The 18,101-nt window shown below is 36.5% G+C and overlaps 1 protein-coding gene across 1 annotated transcript in view; it reads right to left on the reverse strand.

The window, feature by feature from the left end:
* Positions 1 to 18,101, reverse strand: part of SEMA3D (semaphorin 3D) — a 198,202-nt gene that overhangs the window by 111,198 nt on the left and 68,903 nt on the right. Inside the window, exon 2 of the mRNA XM_080667041.1 lies at positions 17,538 to 17,726. Within this exon, the coding sequence (XP_080523167.1) occupies positions 17,538 to 17,688 (151 nt within the window). The 5' untranslated portion in view covers positions 17,689 to 17,726. The remainder of the gene's footprint in view (positions 1 to 17,537; positions 17,727 to 18,101) is intronic.

Consider the following 18,101-nt stretch of genomic DNA (forward strand, 5'->3'; position numbering starts at 1 on the left):
ATGCTGTCTGTTAGTATCCAGAGATTCCTTCTATGAAATTCCTTCTTCCCATAGTTTCCAGAAATGTTTTGGCTACCAAGGCACCCCCCCTACCCCGGACACACACACACACACACACACACACACACACACACACACGGCCTATTCTCAGTTTGGATCAGGAATTGAGTAAAGGAAGCAAACTGTTATTCCAAAAGGAAAATCAGGAATGCTGTGGCTCACTGAGTCCCTTTTGCTCTCTGTGAACTTGTATTTGCTTCTCCAACGTTTGGTTCAAGGCAAAGCATGAATTCTCTCTTGCATTCAGCCTTTGGAAAATTAATTCATTTTCAGTTGGATCCATCATTTCCAATTGATTTTCTGAGGCTTGAGATCATATGAAAAGATTTTGGTTACCTCCACGTATCAGAAATACCAATTAACCTCTACCTACATACATTTATTCTTCAGAGCTAACAACTAAAAAAAACAGAAAGAAAGAATATTAATTAAACCTAAAATCCTTACAAAAGACTACTTCAAAACTGTAGGTGCATATGATATCACTATACCTTCCTAGGTGAGAAGTCCAGCTATGTTTTCTTCCTGCAAATGCAAGTCCCAATCAGAAAATAAAATAATAAAATAAAATTCTCATTTAATCTTCTCCAACAGAATGTTGGAAACCATTCAATTCGTTAAGCCTTGGACAGATCATTATCTATGTCAACAATAAATCAGATGATACCACACAGGGAAGCATAAATTAGAAACAAATAGAGCTTATTATATCATCAGAGCTGTGTTCTTGCCAGGACAGGATGTGGAGTAGGAGTGTGGCAATTTTACACTGTCACATTTCCATCTACTCCATGCTTTTAAATCACAGGTTTATTCGTATTTGGCTAGCTTTCAACAGTAGTTGTTTTATATAATCCATCACATATGAGATTCATAATTTATGATTATGAGACCTTTAAAGTTTTTACTTTGAATAAGAATGAGGCCTTTTAAAATCTCAAAAGCTTTGCCATGATAATTTTTTCCTATTGAACTATAAAAAAAAGGTTAGCATTGTCCTAGTAGCTCAGTTGGTTAGAGTATCGTTCAGATACTCCAAGGTTGCAGGTTCAATCTCCGGTCAGGGCACATACAAGAAGCAACCAATGGATGCATAAATAAGTGGAACAACAAATCTCTCTCTCTATCTCTCTCTTTCTCTCTCTCTCTCTTCTTCCTCTCTCTCTCTCTAAAAAACGAATTTAAAAACATTTTTAAAGGTTAGCATTATAAAAAATACCTAGTAAATTTCCAGAAGAACAATGTGATAATAAAATAAACTTCCTCAGAAATAGTTGAGAGGATAATTCAGAGGAAAGTTGATTCTACTTTGACAATTATTTTTTAACTCCCTTCAAAGTATTGAGAATTTCTTTCTTTTCAAATTTTAAGATATGTTTAAAGTCAAAACATCATGTCACAAATCAATGTGGATTTGTTTTCAAAAAAGTGTGTGAATTTAACTTTTAAAAACTCAGAAAGCCATACCTTAATGCACCATCTTTTATTGATAGTTGAGCCAACTACAGATTTCTGGGTTGGACAGGGTTCATCCTCAGAGCTCTGAGGCATTTATACACTATCTTCCAGTTTCTAAAGTCACCATTGAGAAGTCTGATCCACACGTATCCCAAGCCTTTGAATGTGTCTTCTATTTTTCTTGGTAGTTATTTGAATCACCTCCTCACTGTGGCTATTATGAAATTTAAAGTAATTGGCCTACATATGTCTCAGTTTTGTTTCTGTTGTTGGTTTTCATTTGTTTGTTTTCATTCATTATCCTGGGTATTCAGTGTGAAGTCTGAGCTGAAATTTAATTTCCATAGATTCAGAAAATTTTCAGTTTGGCTATTCATGCAGAATAAACAGATGCCAATTAACTGTAGAAATTTCTCTAAGTTTTCTCCAGAAAGGATCCCCTGATCAACTGCCCAAGGGGGATAGTCCTGGTGTAAGTGTGCAGGGAATTTGTATCAGAATATGTACATAGACTTCCAAGAGGGAGATTAAAAATACATTATAAAATAATGTTCTCCTGAAATTCAGGCAATGCTTATAGGGTATGAGAAATGAAATAATGTTCCCATAAGTTGTTTCTCTGTCATAAATTATTCGTTCTCAAAAGATGACTTCAAAACAGACAAACCTAAAGCCCAATGCCAATTTGTACGTCTTAATCCCTCCCCCTTTTTCGCCCAGCCTCCCAACCTCCCTCCCATCTGGTCTCTGTATCTGAGTTTGTTAATTTATTTTGTTTTTTACATTCTACATGTATTTGTCTTTCTCTGACTTATTTCACTTAGCATAATACCCTCTAGGTCTATCCATGTTGGTGCAAATGGCAAGTTAATCAAAGGCCTGTATACCAATTAACCTCCAAAAAGGTAACTCAGATATCGGGGCCCAGGAAGTGGAGGCTCCCGCCACAGACCTGAACCTGCACCCAGCCAGGCTGGACTTGCAGGAGCACCTGTGCAGAACAGCTCAGCTGCAGGCGGTTCACCAGAGCCCTAGATGCGGGCCTCCCCGCCAATCCAGCTGGGTTTCCTGGGGTCCCCGCACGCCCCGCATGGGCGCTCCCTCTCCCGCCAGCACCCGCGAACGGGGCTCCCCCAGCCCCGGGAATAACGGACATTGCACTTGTTACTAAACTGTTTTAGTTCTGTCCATGGGAAGTTCTGGCGACAAGATGGGCGGGAAGACAGGTGCGGAGGGTTCCGGGCCCCAGACGCAGGTGGAGGACCCCTCGGAGCCGCGTCCGCTGCCTCGGCCGCTGTCTGCCGCTCGCCTCTCGGGTGAGTTTCCCTAGGGCTGAGCTCCGCTTGGGGTGCGTTCTGAGCTCTTGGAGTTGGTTTGTCCTAAAACTTTGTCCTAAACCTGTGGGGGAATTGCGTGCGAGAGCCCGGAGGTGTCATGGTGAGGCCTAGTGGGCCACACTTTGGGGATGCAGCCGCCCTCATCTACAGGGTCAGCGAGGGAAAACCATGGGTACCCCTCCATCCAAGCAAGCAAGACAGCAGCCCTTAGGGGACTCACTGAACCCTCCCGCTAACTCGGCATAAACTGCGGGAGACTCGGGGAAATAACGTAAGAAAGTCAGACTGTTTTGATCAGTGACACATCAACATTGAAGCAGGCACGGCCTGGCTGTAGCTGAGTTGGGTAGAGCGTCCTCCAGATACACCAAGGTTGTGGGTTCCCCTGGTCAGGGAACATACAAGGATCAGCCAATGAAGGCATAAATCAGTGGGACAACAAACTGATAGTTCGCTCTCCCTCTCTCTCATCAATAAATAAAATTTAAAAAAAAATTTAAAAAAAAATGGAATAGGCACAAGTCAGTCTGTTTTTCTTTTCTTTTTCTTTTTTTTTTTTTTAATCCTCACCCGAGAATATTTTTCTACTGATTTTTAGAGAGAGTGGAAGAGAGAGGGAAAGACAGAGAGAAATATCGATGTGTCTCACATCGATTGGTTGCCTCCTGCATGTGCCCTGACCAGGGTCCAGCTAGGGAGGAGCCTGCAACCCAGATACATGCCCTTGACTGGTATCTTATGGGGATCCTTTGGTCTGCAGGCCCACACTCTGTCGACTGAGCCAAAATGGCTAGGGCTCCTTTTTCTTTTTCTTTTTTTAAATATATTTTTATTGATTTCACTCACACCAACATCCAGCTAAATTTAAAGTATTTATAGATTCTGTCATGCAAATTTCCTATTCTTCTCATCAAATATTTATTCCTATTGTCAGCCAGGCTAAGATCCATATTCCTACTTCTCTAAATTATTGTAACAGACTCATAAACAACCTAGTTCTATGTGCTCTTCCCTCGCCAATTCTTAGCACATAATGCTGCCAATTTCATTTATTCCCCCATAAATCACAATTAAGTTAGGTTAATTTCATGATCAAAATCCTCCAATGCTAATATACACTTCATTCAATAAACCCTAAGTTTCTTCCAATGTTCAAAGTTCAGTTTCATACCCAACTGCCTCTGAAATTCTTGTAAATGTTTGCTTTATTTACCCTAATCCTATGACATTAATCTTTCTGCAGTTACTTTGCCCCTTAAAAATACTAAAAGACCTTATCCTATATAATAAAAGGCTAATATGCAAAATGACTGAACGGCGGAACAACCGGTTGCTATGATGCACACTGACCAGCAGGGGGCAGACACCGCAGGAGCTGCCCCCTGGTGGTCAGTGTGCTCCCACAGGGGGAGCGCCGCTCAGCCAGAAGCCGTGCTCATGGCTGGTGAGCGCAGCGGTGGTGGTGGGAGCCTCTCCCACCACAGCAGCTGTCGGGCATCCCCCAAGAGCTGATAGTCGGACATCCCCTGAGGGCTGGCAGTTGGACATCCCCCGAGGGTTCCTGGACTGCAATAGAGAGCAGGCCGGGCTGAGGGACTTCCCCCCCCCAGTACACGAATTTTGTGCACTGGGCCTCTAGTAGATAAGAATAATGTCTAAATTACTGTTGTAATTCATGATCATTTCTTGCACATAAGTATAGTAAACTTTTAACTAATGAAGTTTCAAACTACTGATTCTTGTTTGCATTCTTTTAACCACCTTCCTTCTAAATCAGGATTTACTTTAGGCTTATTAATAATTTAGAGAGGTTAATGTGCCATTTGAAGATCCAATTGTGGCTCTAATGCTTTGCAATCATAAGAGGTTCCTGATGTGATTTCCAAATGCTCATGTGTGGGTGGGGAGGGGAGGGGTTCTGAAACAATACTCTAGAGCAGTGCTTCTCAGCTTTAAATAAGCATTCAAATCAGCTGGGAGTCTTGTTAAAATAAGATTCTCATTTAGAAGTTTGGGAGGGGGTCTGAAATTCTGCATTTCTAACAAGCTCCCAGATTATGCTGATGCTACAGGTCCTTGAACCACAGCTGGACTACAAAAGCTAAAGAACACTGTGACCCATTGCACTCTTTCCTTCTTCACATGAGAATTTCTCTCAAACCTTTAAATGATGGCATGTAGTAATGTATGCAAGATGACCAAGTTATTATTTTTCCCCCTTTACAATTCTACTTTGGTCAAGTCTGTACATCTCTCACTTAATTAACTTAAATGATAGTGAACTTAATTGCTATAGGTAATAAATGACCTGCTTAATTTAAACCCATGATGTATGTAAACTTCCAACTGCCCCTATTTTCTTACATAAAGGAGGAAAGTACATTCATTTAATATGCATTAACCTGGAAAGAAGATGCAAAGATGACAACTTATGATTTATTATTGACTGTTAAGTAAATTTCCTGTTACTTATGGCAACAGAAATTCTACCCAAGATGCCTGAATATAATTATATTTTTAAAGACCTTAAATTCATGTCTTCAGTTTATTCAATAATATATGTTGCTCTCTCTCTTTGAAGCTTAGCATAACATTCATTTTGTGCTTTATAACATCCAAGTAGCCTTCCCTATATTATTTAATGTCCAAATGAGAAAATCTAGACTCGGAGCAAATAATTATTCTAATGCAGCATGAAAAAACCAGAGGAAGAGCTAAAACCTATCTATGCCTTCTATCTTTAACCCCATTAGCCACTACCACTATAGTTTATATTTTAAGATTTAGCATTACTTGGAAAAACAAGGTTCTTTTTAAAAACAACTCTACTTACGTTTATGGAATATACCCACAGACAAGTTCACTCCTATTGCTTCTTCCACTCCACCATTCCATTGGGATTACTGAAATATTTATCTTATTTTTTCTACTGTGTCTAGCACACTGTGGCTTTAGACAAATAAAACTCTTTATGAGTAGCTTTCTTTCTAAGTAAAAAGCACTTTAGTTCTAATGTATGCCTCTTTTGGATTAATAGAATTAAATCAACATGTTTAATGGACTCTTACAAAAATACAAAATGTATATTACTAGTTCTTAAGAAACAGAGCCATTTATCAAATTTTCTGTTAAAAAAGACCCAATAACATCCACTTCTAAAATGTCCATAAATTTATATTTTACACATGTATTGAAAGAACTTTACTGTAAAACAATTTCTATAATAAGACCTAAGGAATGAGAGCCAAATTGTAGGTATGTGAAATCATAAAACAAGCAGTTGCATATAAAACTTTTTATCTACTCAGTAATTTATAGAATAGTAAACCAACTACATGTAAAATCTGTTCAAAGAAAACATTTTTTAACCAAAAAAAAAAAAAAATGTTGACTGAGTGTAATCCCTCAAAATATTGCCTTTACTTAAGCTATGGCCCTTCTAAAGTCCCTTCCACATTTATGTATAACCAAAGACACAACCAAAGTGTCTCGTGACATGGGTCTTGTTGACCCTGCCTGAAGGGCATCACTGAGACCTCAGTGATTTTTGTGGATTTTCTTAATTCCAGGAACACATTTTGTAATGATATTTGTATGGCAAAATGACAGCATCTGTTACCTCATATTGTTATATAACTTCCACCACTTTGTAAACCTCCACAGATCAATAATGTTTAGAACAGAGCTCCACATACACTAAAATAGATTTTAATTATTATTAAATAACAGGGTTGGATACAGACAAGTTGTAGTACAAATAATATTGAAGTGAAAAGTAGGAGACTTGGATCAGTTTTTTTTTTTTTTAATTATCTATTATGTAACCCTGGGTTTATTATTTAATCTTTCTGGAATTTAATTTCTAAATCCTTATATATCAATATTCTAAACATATATAGTGCTTACAACCTATGTCACTATATCAAATTGAACACATTCCTCCTTGAATACATTTTACTATTTGTTTACCCTCTCTTTCCATATTGACAATAGTCGACGCTGTTAATGAACCAGGAAATAGTTTATTATGTAACATAAGCCACTTTTGTTAACTTATTTTCTAAGAGTTGCCTATTTTGGGAAGGAAAAATGGAGTTTCTTTACTATTTTCTTCAATAGTGTATGGATTATCCCACATCTCTTCTGAATCATCAATTATTCCTCTCCTAGATAATTTCAATTAGCATATAAATATGCTGTTATTTAACACATTGAAAAACAAGTCTCTTGATCACATTGTCCTTCCAGCTACTACTGTTCTTGTCTCTCTTACAAAAAAAATCCTTGAAAAACCTTATTTTTAATGGTCTCTAGTCCCTCAGCCTATACTTATAAGAATCTATCCTAATTTTGCTATGGCTCCCACATTCAGAAACTGGTATCATCAACAGCAATGAACTATTAAATCTAATGTTAATTTTTATTTGTCATCTTTCATAACACATTAGCTCAGTATGACACTGCTGATAATCCCTTTTCCTTTACTTTTTAAAAAATATGTTTTTCTTGATTTCAGAGAGAGGAAGGGAGAGGGAGAGTTAGAAACATCCATGATGAGAAAAAAATCATTAATCGGCTGCCTCCTGCAAGTCCCCTATGAGGGTTCGAGCCCGCAACCCAGGCATGTGCCCTGCTTGACCAGGAATCGAACCGTGACCTCCTGGTTCATGGGTCAACACTCAGCCACTGAGCAACACTGGCCAGACTTCCCTTACTTTTTTAATTTAACTTCCGCTGTAGTAAATTTCTGAGTTCTCTCCCACACAACTGGGTGCTTCTTTTCAGTTCACTTGATGCTTATTCCTCCTTTCTCTAATTTCCTAACTTGAGAGTATCCCAGAACTCAGTCCTTTGGCTTCTTTTACATCCCTTAGTCATCTCACAGAGTCTCATAGATTTAAAAATGTTTATAGGCTAACTGTCAAATTCATATCTTCAATTGACATCTCCCATAAATTCCGGAAGTTATATACTCAGATGCCTTCTTGACATCTCACTTAGATATCTAATAGCCTTCTTAAGCAAATATGTCCACTTCATCTCCCCAATCCAGCTTCTTTTACCATCTTTTCAATCTCAATTAATAGTAACTCCGTCCTTAAACAAAAAACAAATAAAAACATCCATGGAGTCAGATTTTATATCTCTTCCTCTTATTCCATATCCAGTCCATCAACAAATGTTGTGGCCTCTATCTTTATACTCTTCTTCCTACACTGCAACAGTGGCTTCAAAGTTGATTCCCTATTTCCCTGCTCTTTCCCTTTCTGTGTATTCACAACACAGAAACCAGACTGAATCTATAACGCGAGTCAGATCATGTTCCCTCTGTGCTCAGAATTCTCCAGTAAATTCCCATAACACAGATGAAAAATCAATGTTTTAATAATGGCAGCAGTGGTAGGACTAATCTTCCTGCCTTCTATTAACTTTCTAATTTAAGCAATCTTTTATTTTATTTTATTTATTTTTTTAATAAATCTTTATTGTTCAGATTATTACAGGTGTTCCTCTTTTTTTTCCCCCATAGCTCCCCTCCACCTGATTCCCTACCCCACCCCATGCCCTTACCCCCCACCACTGTCTTCATCCATAGGTGTAAGATTTTTGTCCAATCTCTTCCTGAACCCCTCACACCCCCTTCCCCCTGAGAATTGTCAGTCCACTCCCTTTCTATGTCCCTGATTCTATTATATTCACCAGTCCATTCTGTTCTTCAGATTTTTTATTCACTTGATTTTTAGATTCACTTGTAGGTAGGTATGTATTTGATGTCATTTTGTTGTTCATAATTTTTATCTTTAGCTTTTTCTTCTTCTTCCTCTTCTTAAAGAATACCCTTCAGCATTTCATGTAATCCTGGTTTGGTGGTGATGAACTCCTTTAGCTTTTTCTTGTCTGTGAAACTCTTTATCTGACCTTCAACTCTGAATGATAGCTTTGTTGGGTAGAGTAATCTTGGTTGTAGGTTCTTGCTGTTCATCACTTTGAATATTTCTTGCCACTCCCTTCTGGCCTGCATAGTTTCTGCCGAGAAATCAGCTGACAGTCGTATGGGTACTCCCTTGTAGGTAACTAACCGTTTTTCTCTTGCTGCTTTCAAGATTCTCTATTTGTCTTTTGCCCTTGGCATTTTAATTATGATGTGTCTTGGTGTGGTCCTCTTTGGATTCCTCTTGTACGGGGTTCTATGCGCTTCCTGAACTTGTAAGTCTATTTCTTTCACCAGGTAGGGAAAGTTTTCTGTCATTATTTCTTCTAATAGGTTTTCAATATTTTGCTCTCTCTCTTCTTCTGGCACCCCCATAATTCGGACGTTGGTGCATTTGAAGTTGTCCCAGAGGCTCCTTACACTATCTTCATATTTTTGGATTCTTTTTTCTTTTTGTTTTTCTTGTTGGGTTTTTTTTTTTTTTGTTTTCTCATATTTCAGATCTTTGGTTTGATTCTTGGGGTACGTTGATCTACAGTTGAGTTTCTGTATATTCTTTGTTTCAGACAGTGTGTGCTTAATTTCTGTCTGGTCCTTTTCCATTTTTTTGGCATTCCCATTAAGGTCCTTGAAGGTCTCATCAAGTTTCTCGGCGGTTTTTAGAAGATTCTTGAGTAACCTTATAAATGTGGTTCTGAATCTTTCAGGCATCCCACTGTGGCTTAGCCATCCTGTCTTCCTTAGGATCTTTGAACATGCCAGATACCTTTTTACCTCAGGACTTTTGCACTTACTGTTCCTTTCCCAATTATCTGCAGGACTTTAGACTGTTCTTTAAATACCTGTGAAAACATCACTCTCTAGTGAGATCTTCCCTGACTATTACACCTCACCACTCTTTAGCGAACATTCCTCATTCATTTTCTCTATACCATAGCACTTATCATCTCCTATCTTGCTTATCTAATGTACTTATGTATAGTCTGCCTTTCCATATCTATAATAATAAAAGTATAATATGCTAATTAGACTGGACGACCTTCCAGACAAAGCCAGGGCTGTGAGGGAAGCCCGGGTCCCGGGTGCCAGAGGGAAGCTGGTGCCAGTAGCCGGGGGAAGGAAGACCTACTCTTACACTAATTTCATGCATTGGGCCTCTAGTCAGAATATAAACTACATGATGACAGGGAATTTTGCCTCTTCTGTTTGCTGATATATCCTCTTGTTGACAGAACAAGGCCGGAAACATAGTGAACACTCAGAATCTATTGTTATGAACCGGTGACTGTTGAATATCAAATGTGTACACAGTAAAATTATCCTTGAACTCTTAAACCTATGGAGGAAGCCCAACTGCACAGCCTCAGTTTAGAGAAAATATGTCTGGGTAAACAAGTGAGTCCATTCAAAAATGGCACATCCACCAAAATGCCTTACTTCATAAAAATGTATGTGTGTGTGTGTGTGTGTGTGTGTGTGTGTGTGTATATATATATATATATATATATATATATATATATATATATAGAAATTCTTACTATAAGATTGATAATGCTTCTTTATAAGTACTTTAAGGGAACAATTTCATAGCAAGCCATCATCTTTTCCCACTATTAAAAAAGGGGAAAAAAGAAAAACCCAGACTACATGTCTGACCTCATGAATGATTTTATGATTCATTTTAACCAACTCTGAGGGCTACCAACCACTCAAAGACACTAATCAAGGTCAACAATGACCTTTTTAACTGTAAGAGCTTGTTAACAACTAGAAGACCACAAGGTAAAAATCCTGAAAAGTGCCTTAAATAAATTCACAATCTGTGGGTGGTGCTTGACTGAGGGAAACTAACTCTTGTAGAAAATGCTTTGGGAGAAAAAACAATTTTAATATGTTGTAAACCCCAAGAGAAAACTATATAATATTTTTCAAATTTATTTACATAGGGGAAACTCTAGGCTGGGAACAACCATTAACATCTAGCATGATAATGATATTTCACAAAAAATAATAATTGCCAACATATTAAATGCTTACTATGCCAAACACTGTTTTAGGCGCTTTACATAGATCAACCTTCACAAACAACCTTATTAGAATTAAATTAATTAATGCATTTAGATTTACTGTTAGATTTACACTGTTATGGATAAGAAAGCTGCAGCACAGAAAATAAATGTCCAAATATACCTCAACTAGTAACAGCAGTTAATACCTAGCAGTTTGGCTTCAGAGCCCGCTTTCTTCCCCTGCTATACCAAACTGCGATCATTGAACTAACATTGGGTTAGTCAAATCAAACAAGTTAGATGAGTCAAATAGCCATGAATCTCTACTTAAGATACATCCTGCACTTCACAGCTAAACAGAGTAATTTTTTAAAAATATATTTTATTGATTTTTTACAGAGAGGAAGGGAGGATAGAGTTAGAAACATCGATGGGAAACATTGATCAGCTGTCTCCGGCACACCCCCTACTGGGGATGTGCCCTTGTCCGGAATCGAACCTGGGATCCTTCAGTCTGCAGGCCGACGCTCTATCCACTGAGCCAAACCGGTTAGGGCCAGAGTAGTTTTTAAGTGAAGAAAAATATATAGACATATCCACTCATTTATCACAAAACTGCAACAAAGCCAAAAACCATTCTAACAAATACATTAATGTTTAGTTATACAACAGCAGATAAAATTTTTAAAGGTGATTTCTAGTTGGGTGTTTTTTTTTTCCTAGAAAATACATGTAAGTTTTGAGGAGAAAAAAATAATTATTACTAATGATAGTTACTGAAAAGAACATACTGCCAAAGGAGTAAGGATAAAACCTTGTATTTTTTTATATATCACGATATTTGTGTTTCTGAACACACAATGTTTCTCTCAAGAGCACACAAGGTGGCAACAGCATGGGCTTTGAACTAGAAAGATGAAAACACATAAGTTAGTTCTGCCATGCAATGGCTTTTTGCTTTGGGGCAAGGCCTTAAGATTCTGAGTCTCAGGTTTCTTATCTACAAAATGGGTATAAAGAAGATGGTTTTCAGGGTGTCATAAAACTTCAACGTGATACGTTTTTAATAGGGCTCATGGACCCAGTCACTCTATTGCTTCATATTCTTCATAGCACTTCCACTATTTTAAGTAATATTCATTTGTTTGATTACCTGTTCATTGTCTGTCTATCTGAAAAAGAAATTAAAAGAGGATAGTGACTTTTTTCTGACATAGGACAGTGTGAGGTACAGTGATTGTTCAATACATATTTGTAGACTGGATGAATATATGGTAACTATTAAGTGGGTTAGTTTCCTTTCTGATGTCTTATACGTGTGGGTTCAGTGTTGACTAGCTGGTGCTTTGTAGATTTACTGTAATTCTTTGAGATAGCAAGACTTTTGTGAGGAAAATATTGAAATGGAATTGATACCTGAATGCGTATTACACCAGGCTCTAAAACAGGGGTCCTCAAACTTTTTAAACAGGGGGCCAGTTCACTGTCCCTCAGACCATTGGAGGGCCAGACTATAGTTTAAAAAAAAACTATGAACAAATTCCTATGCGCACTGCGGGCCCGGGATGAGTCGGCTGCTAAGCAGGACAGGCAGCGGTACCTGGTGGGCTGGATAAATGTCCTTGGTGGGCCGCATGTGGCCCGCGGGCTGTACTTTGAGGATGTCTGCAGAATGTAGTTAGAAAACAGACTATATAAACTTAGGGTAGTAAACACACAATACAATATACAGATGATGTATTATAGAATTGTATACCTGAAACCTATGTAATTTTATTTACCAATGTTATCCCAATAAATTCAATAACAATAGAGAATCAGATTATATACATATATACTATATATGTGTGTATATATATATATATGTATATGACAGATCTATATCTCTATTATAAGCCATTAAATGTAAGTCAATTCTAAAATTTAAAATAGTAAAATAAAAAGAAAGGCTAGAGAGAAGATGTAAAAAAGGGAAAAGAATCAACATTTATCTTAAGGGATGGATCTTTATAAATTGATTAACTTTCATTTTCTCTTCCTTTTTAGATTTTTTGTCCATTTTCCCTTTAGCTATGTTACTTATCTCATCTTCTGGGGGTTTTCAAACAAAGAACATTGAAGATACTAGTGATTCTATGTATAAATATCCTTAAGCCATATGAGTTCCTTCATGATGATTGTGAGTTAGAAAATGTTTACACTGCTACAAGATTGAAGTAGGTTATCTCTCAACAATTATTTTTACTTCATCTGTAGTATAAACTGTACAAGTCACTGTGAGAAGCCCACCTTATAGGAATATATATCAACACAAAATCCAGAAATATAGAACACCCTGACTCAGGGCTCCTGACTCATTACTCAAGAAACAGATTTAGCATGAGTAAATGTGCAAGAATTCAAAATATGCAACTGAATAGAAGTCTCTTCATACAACAATAGAACCAAACAAGCTCCTGTGGATTTAGAGGTTCAGAGCTAAGTCTTTATCAAAAAGCATTATTTGGATAAAATGGTTGTTATATTTCTGTTGGCCTTTAGGAAATCCCTCAAAATAATCTTCCAGATGTTTGAAAGAGCTGATACAATGGCACTGGCTGCATCTCTGATCAGCACATATAAGGAAGCATGAGCTATGGAAAGCAAAGAAAACAAAGCTGATTTTGTGCCCATTAAAATTAGTTTTTAAACCCAACTTAATTTTTAATTTTGGATTATTTTTCTAACCTCACATTCTATTCTGCCAGTGTTTTAGTGCCCAAGTATGAACTTTTACACTCTGCTAAAACTATTTAAGCAATGGGTGGTACTAGTTGATCTCAATTCATTAGTCAGAATCATAAGAGAGAAAGTGCCAAGGGAGAGTTGTGATTATTATCATAAATGTAGAAAATGTTATATAAGCAATCTTCTCACCATAACACTAAGTTAACAATAATTTTTATGTCATCACATTGTATATTCAGGAATAGTCCATTTTTAAAAAGCAGCATGTCAGGATTTGAACTTCTTTCCTTCTAAACTCTCAGATATGGTACAGAAGAGGTGGATAAGAAAACTGTTGACATTTTTTAAAGTGGATGGGAAATGTAGACTGCATAGTTCTACATGATGATTTCCAAAGAGGGGACCCACATGCTTTAGAGTGGAAAGAGTAGTAAGAGTTGTCAATAATTCTCCTAGACAACATGACTACTCTATTATTAGTATACTAGTGGCCCAGTGCACGAATTCATGCACATTGAAAGGAAATTAAATAGAAGACTTATTTTAATATCGCTATTTGCCCTTTCTCTATAATAGAAGTGTCAACCAAATTCACAATCAACAATGACAGATCAAAACACACACGTGCGATTAGCACCAGTGAGAGCTATATATATATATATATATATATATATATATATATATATATATATATATACTTGCTTAATTAGACCTGCTTTCTGATTTAGCTAAACTTTTCCAGCCCAGTGAAGCACCCCAACTTCTCTTTCAGGTAATTTTCAGCAACATAGCAGTAAATATCAATAAGAAGCAGATTATTATTATAGATCATGCAGGGAAAACAAAGGGTAAAATATTTAACTGCAGCAGTGTTTGACTATATTCTGCACAGTGAGAAAACCTGAAGTCATTTTCAAGGTCTACCATTTCTTCTTTTCAGTTGGGTCAAGTTTCTAAACTTTCTGATTTTCCATTTTCTGGCTAATGAAAAGAAAATAGGATTCCACTGAATCCCCTATCTACCTATTCCAGGACTTCTGCAAGTATCAAATGAGATGGGGCATGGGAAAATGCTTCACAAACTTTTGGTTAAAGTGTAAAATGTTACCTGGCTATAAAGCAAGTCGTGTTCCTGGGCTGAAGAAACTCCAAGGAGACTAGTCTCTAGGGAGAGGAAGCCGGGCGTTGCTACATGATGTCATTACCTGGTGCCCACAGCCACCGTTTCCAGGCTGGGCTGGGCTGGGCTGGGCTGTGGGCCGGGCTGTGGGCCACATTTTGCGCTATGGGGTCTCGGCAGCATTGGCTGAAATTTGGTGGGGTGTTGCTCTGGGGTGGTGGCAGGGCCTGTGTCCCACTTGGGAGAAGCCGAGTGTCGCTTTGTGGGCGCCAGATCCGCAGTGCCATTTCTCTGTAAACGGCCAGTGCACTTCACGGCAGCTCCTGCGTTGAGCATCTGCCCCCTGGTGGTCAGTGCACGTCATAGTGACTGGTCGGACAGTCAGACACTTAGCATATTAGTCTTTTACATAGATAGATAGATAGATAGATAGATAGATAGATAGATAGATAGATAGATAGATAGATCTGGAAATGAATGGCTAATAGAAGCTACTGGGAGCCAGCTAGAATGTGCCTATGCCTATGTTTCACTATTGAGCTTGAGTTGGGAGGCAATTTCTATAATTCCTACCCTGCATTTAATCTTTGCTACTGTTTAGCAGCCTTTGATATGTAGATGACCTACATATAGATCAAAACCTAACAATTACAACATTCCATAAGTATACTGAATATAAGAACCATAAAAAGACTAGTTCTTAATGTCTAATCAATCCAACACTTATACCAGGTTCTCCTTATATATAAGCACTAGGTGCTGAGAGGTCTGAGAATCTTTAAGAGATATATAAAAAAAATTATTTTAAACTCTTATAAGGTTGATTCCAAGTCCAAAAACATTTATTAATAGATATAAAAAAACCCTCTACCTAGGGAAAAAACTTAGTTAATGCCTTTCTATTTTTAATTATTTATTTTTAAATGATTAGCTTACTGCATTTGAGTAATCACTTGTATAAAAATTTGATTATGAACACCAATTATCATAATGACAATCTATTTATCTTTTTTCCATAAATTTATCAAAGGGCATAGAATCCCACAAATCTGTACATCTATTTTGGCCATACAGTTTTTTCTTTTTTCTTTTTTTAGTCACCCAGTGATCTTAAACAGAGCATGCAGTCTTCTTCAACTCCATTCAATTTTAACTATTGAAACTCATATTCAGTTAGTTAAATATCAGCATGATGCTTCTTCCAACTTTAAAGTTCACTCTGGGAGGCAAGTGCCTCTGGGAAGAACTACTGATGTCTAGGGTCTGAGAAACAGGATTAGGCATCCAGGTCCTATGAAGCATGGGTTTGATGCAGGAGCTGAACCATGAACTAATTTGAGATATTGGCAAATTTTTCAACTTCTCAGCACCTCTGTAACTTTATATAGAGTAAAAGGAATGGTAATAATCCCCATCTCACAGGATGGTGGTGAGCATGAAATGACCTAATTCACACCAATCCTTATACCAATACTTTGCTCCTAATGAATCCATAGTTACTGATCATTAACTATTAATAAAGTTTTTTGCAAGTCTGATTTATTTTACATTATTCACCTTATCAATGCAACATTCTTGTATTATTCACTAGCATAGACTCAGATAACATTTCCTTTTTTCCCTTAATATCTTTGTTTTCAAACTTTCCATATAGTTTTAGTATTTATTTTCTGTTCTTTTCTTAAGGTAATTTTAAGTACAGGCAAATAAACAAATCGGACATGTGCAATATGAAGGGTTGTAAAATATCCATATACTTCAGTGATTGATATCTTAATCAGGATAGATAACATTTCCGTAATCCCAGAAAGTTTCCTCTCTTATCCATTTCCAATCAATCTTCCCTTTGACCACAAAAAGGCTATGTTCTGATTTTTTTCAACCATAGATTAGTTTTATCTGTTCTAGAAATTCAATAAAACTGTAAAACTAAGAAAGGTCTGTTGCCCTAACTCTTTAATTCATGATATAAATTCCAAACAAATACCAACATATAAAAATGTGTAATGTGTATAATATGCTAATTCCACTAATACTTTTATTTGATATCAAATTAGCTTTTATAATTGATATTTAATTTAAGCTGAAAATAAGTTGTCTTAAAGATTAGAGGATATTAAAAACCCCAGTATAATCTTTTACCTGCCAACTTCAGAATAGAGAAGTCTGAGCCCCCTACATTCCTCTCATTAGTTAAGGTATTAAAGAAGCAAAGGGTATATCATAGGAAAGAGAACAAAAGAAAGAAATCTTTGAGCATAAAACTTGGCACTCTCTGTCTTCTCTCTCACATATAAGTATATACATATATCTTTTACACATACATATACATAAGATAATTGAATATAACTTACATAAACTTTGCTTTTATATTAATTTAAATATTAAAAGTAATTAGCTTAGCATATTTTATACCTGAAATAGTTCTCTCATCCTTTTAAGCCTTTCATACTACCTTAAAATAATAAAATATGTATATGCTTGAGATGTTAAAGGTATATCAGTGTGTTAATTTTTTTGATGATATCTTACTGTTTTAAAAAATAAAATATCCTCTAGGGATAAACTAATTGGTAGCAGCTATATGAAATATTTTTTTCTCTTTTTAGGGATTTGTTTTAATACAAAACTGATTACAACTTGCAGACCAAAATTTCCCAATTATACTCCTAAGTAGTTGATCATTGTAAAAAATGGAATGAAAATTGCATCTACACATACAGTTTGGATATCTATTTTCCTCACAAAAATAATAAATAATTGGCTTTTGTGTTCCGTAATATTTTTATTAACTGATGCCCATACAATAAACATGTCAGTGAAGTCAGCATGCATTTCTAAATAAAAGAAATACAGTAATTAAAAAGAAAATCTGAAAACATTTACACTTTTACCTTTGTAGGTTAGCTTGAGCCGTGGAATATTTTGCTTAGAAGTTCCAATGACCGGAAGAAACAGCATGGTCATGCTTAGCATCATCAAGGCATGAAAAAAGTAAAAATAGTAGCTTTTGGACTTTGGTCTCTCATCTTTATTAGCATTCATGATGAAAACAATGTTCTCTTTGAAACAGTGGAAACAAGCTAAAAATAAGAAAAGAACTATTATTAATACAGCATTTTGTAGATTTTTCCAAGTCTTAGTCATAAATTTATGAATGTATATCGATGTAAAAACAACTGCTCCTTCTCTCTTGTTTTGCTCTTACAAATTTTTGCCAGAGAAATGAATCAGAAATGAATAATAAAATCCATGTCTGGCTTTACTCAGTTGTGGAAATGAGTGTATAACTTAAAATCAACAATTTATGCTAATTAGCATATCTTCTTCTAAAGTTATTTATGCAAATGTAGAAGGAGCCAATTCTTTCTGTAACTTGAATTCTTTAATCAGATAAAAACACTGGCAGAAGCCTACTCTTTTCCCATATTATTGTCAAAAGAAAAGACCCCCCAAGC

The sequence above is a fragment of the Plecotus auritus genome, assembly GCF_963455305.1.
Source record: "Plecotus auritus genome assembly, chromosome: 4".
Taxonomy (NCBI): domain Eukaryota; kingdom Metazoa; phylum Chordata; class Mammalia; order Chiroptera; family Vespertilionidae; genus Plecotus; species Plecotus auritus.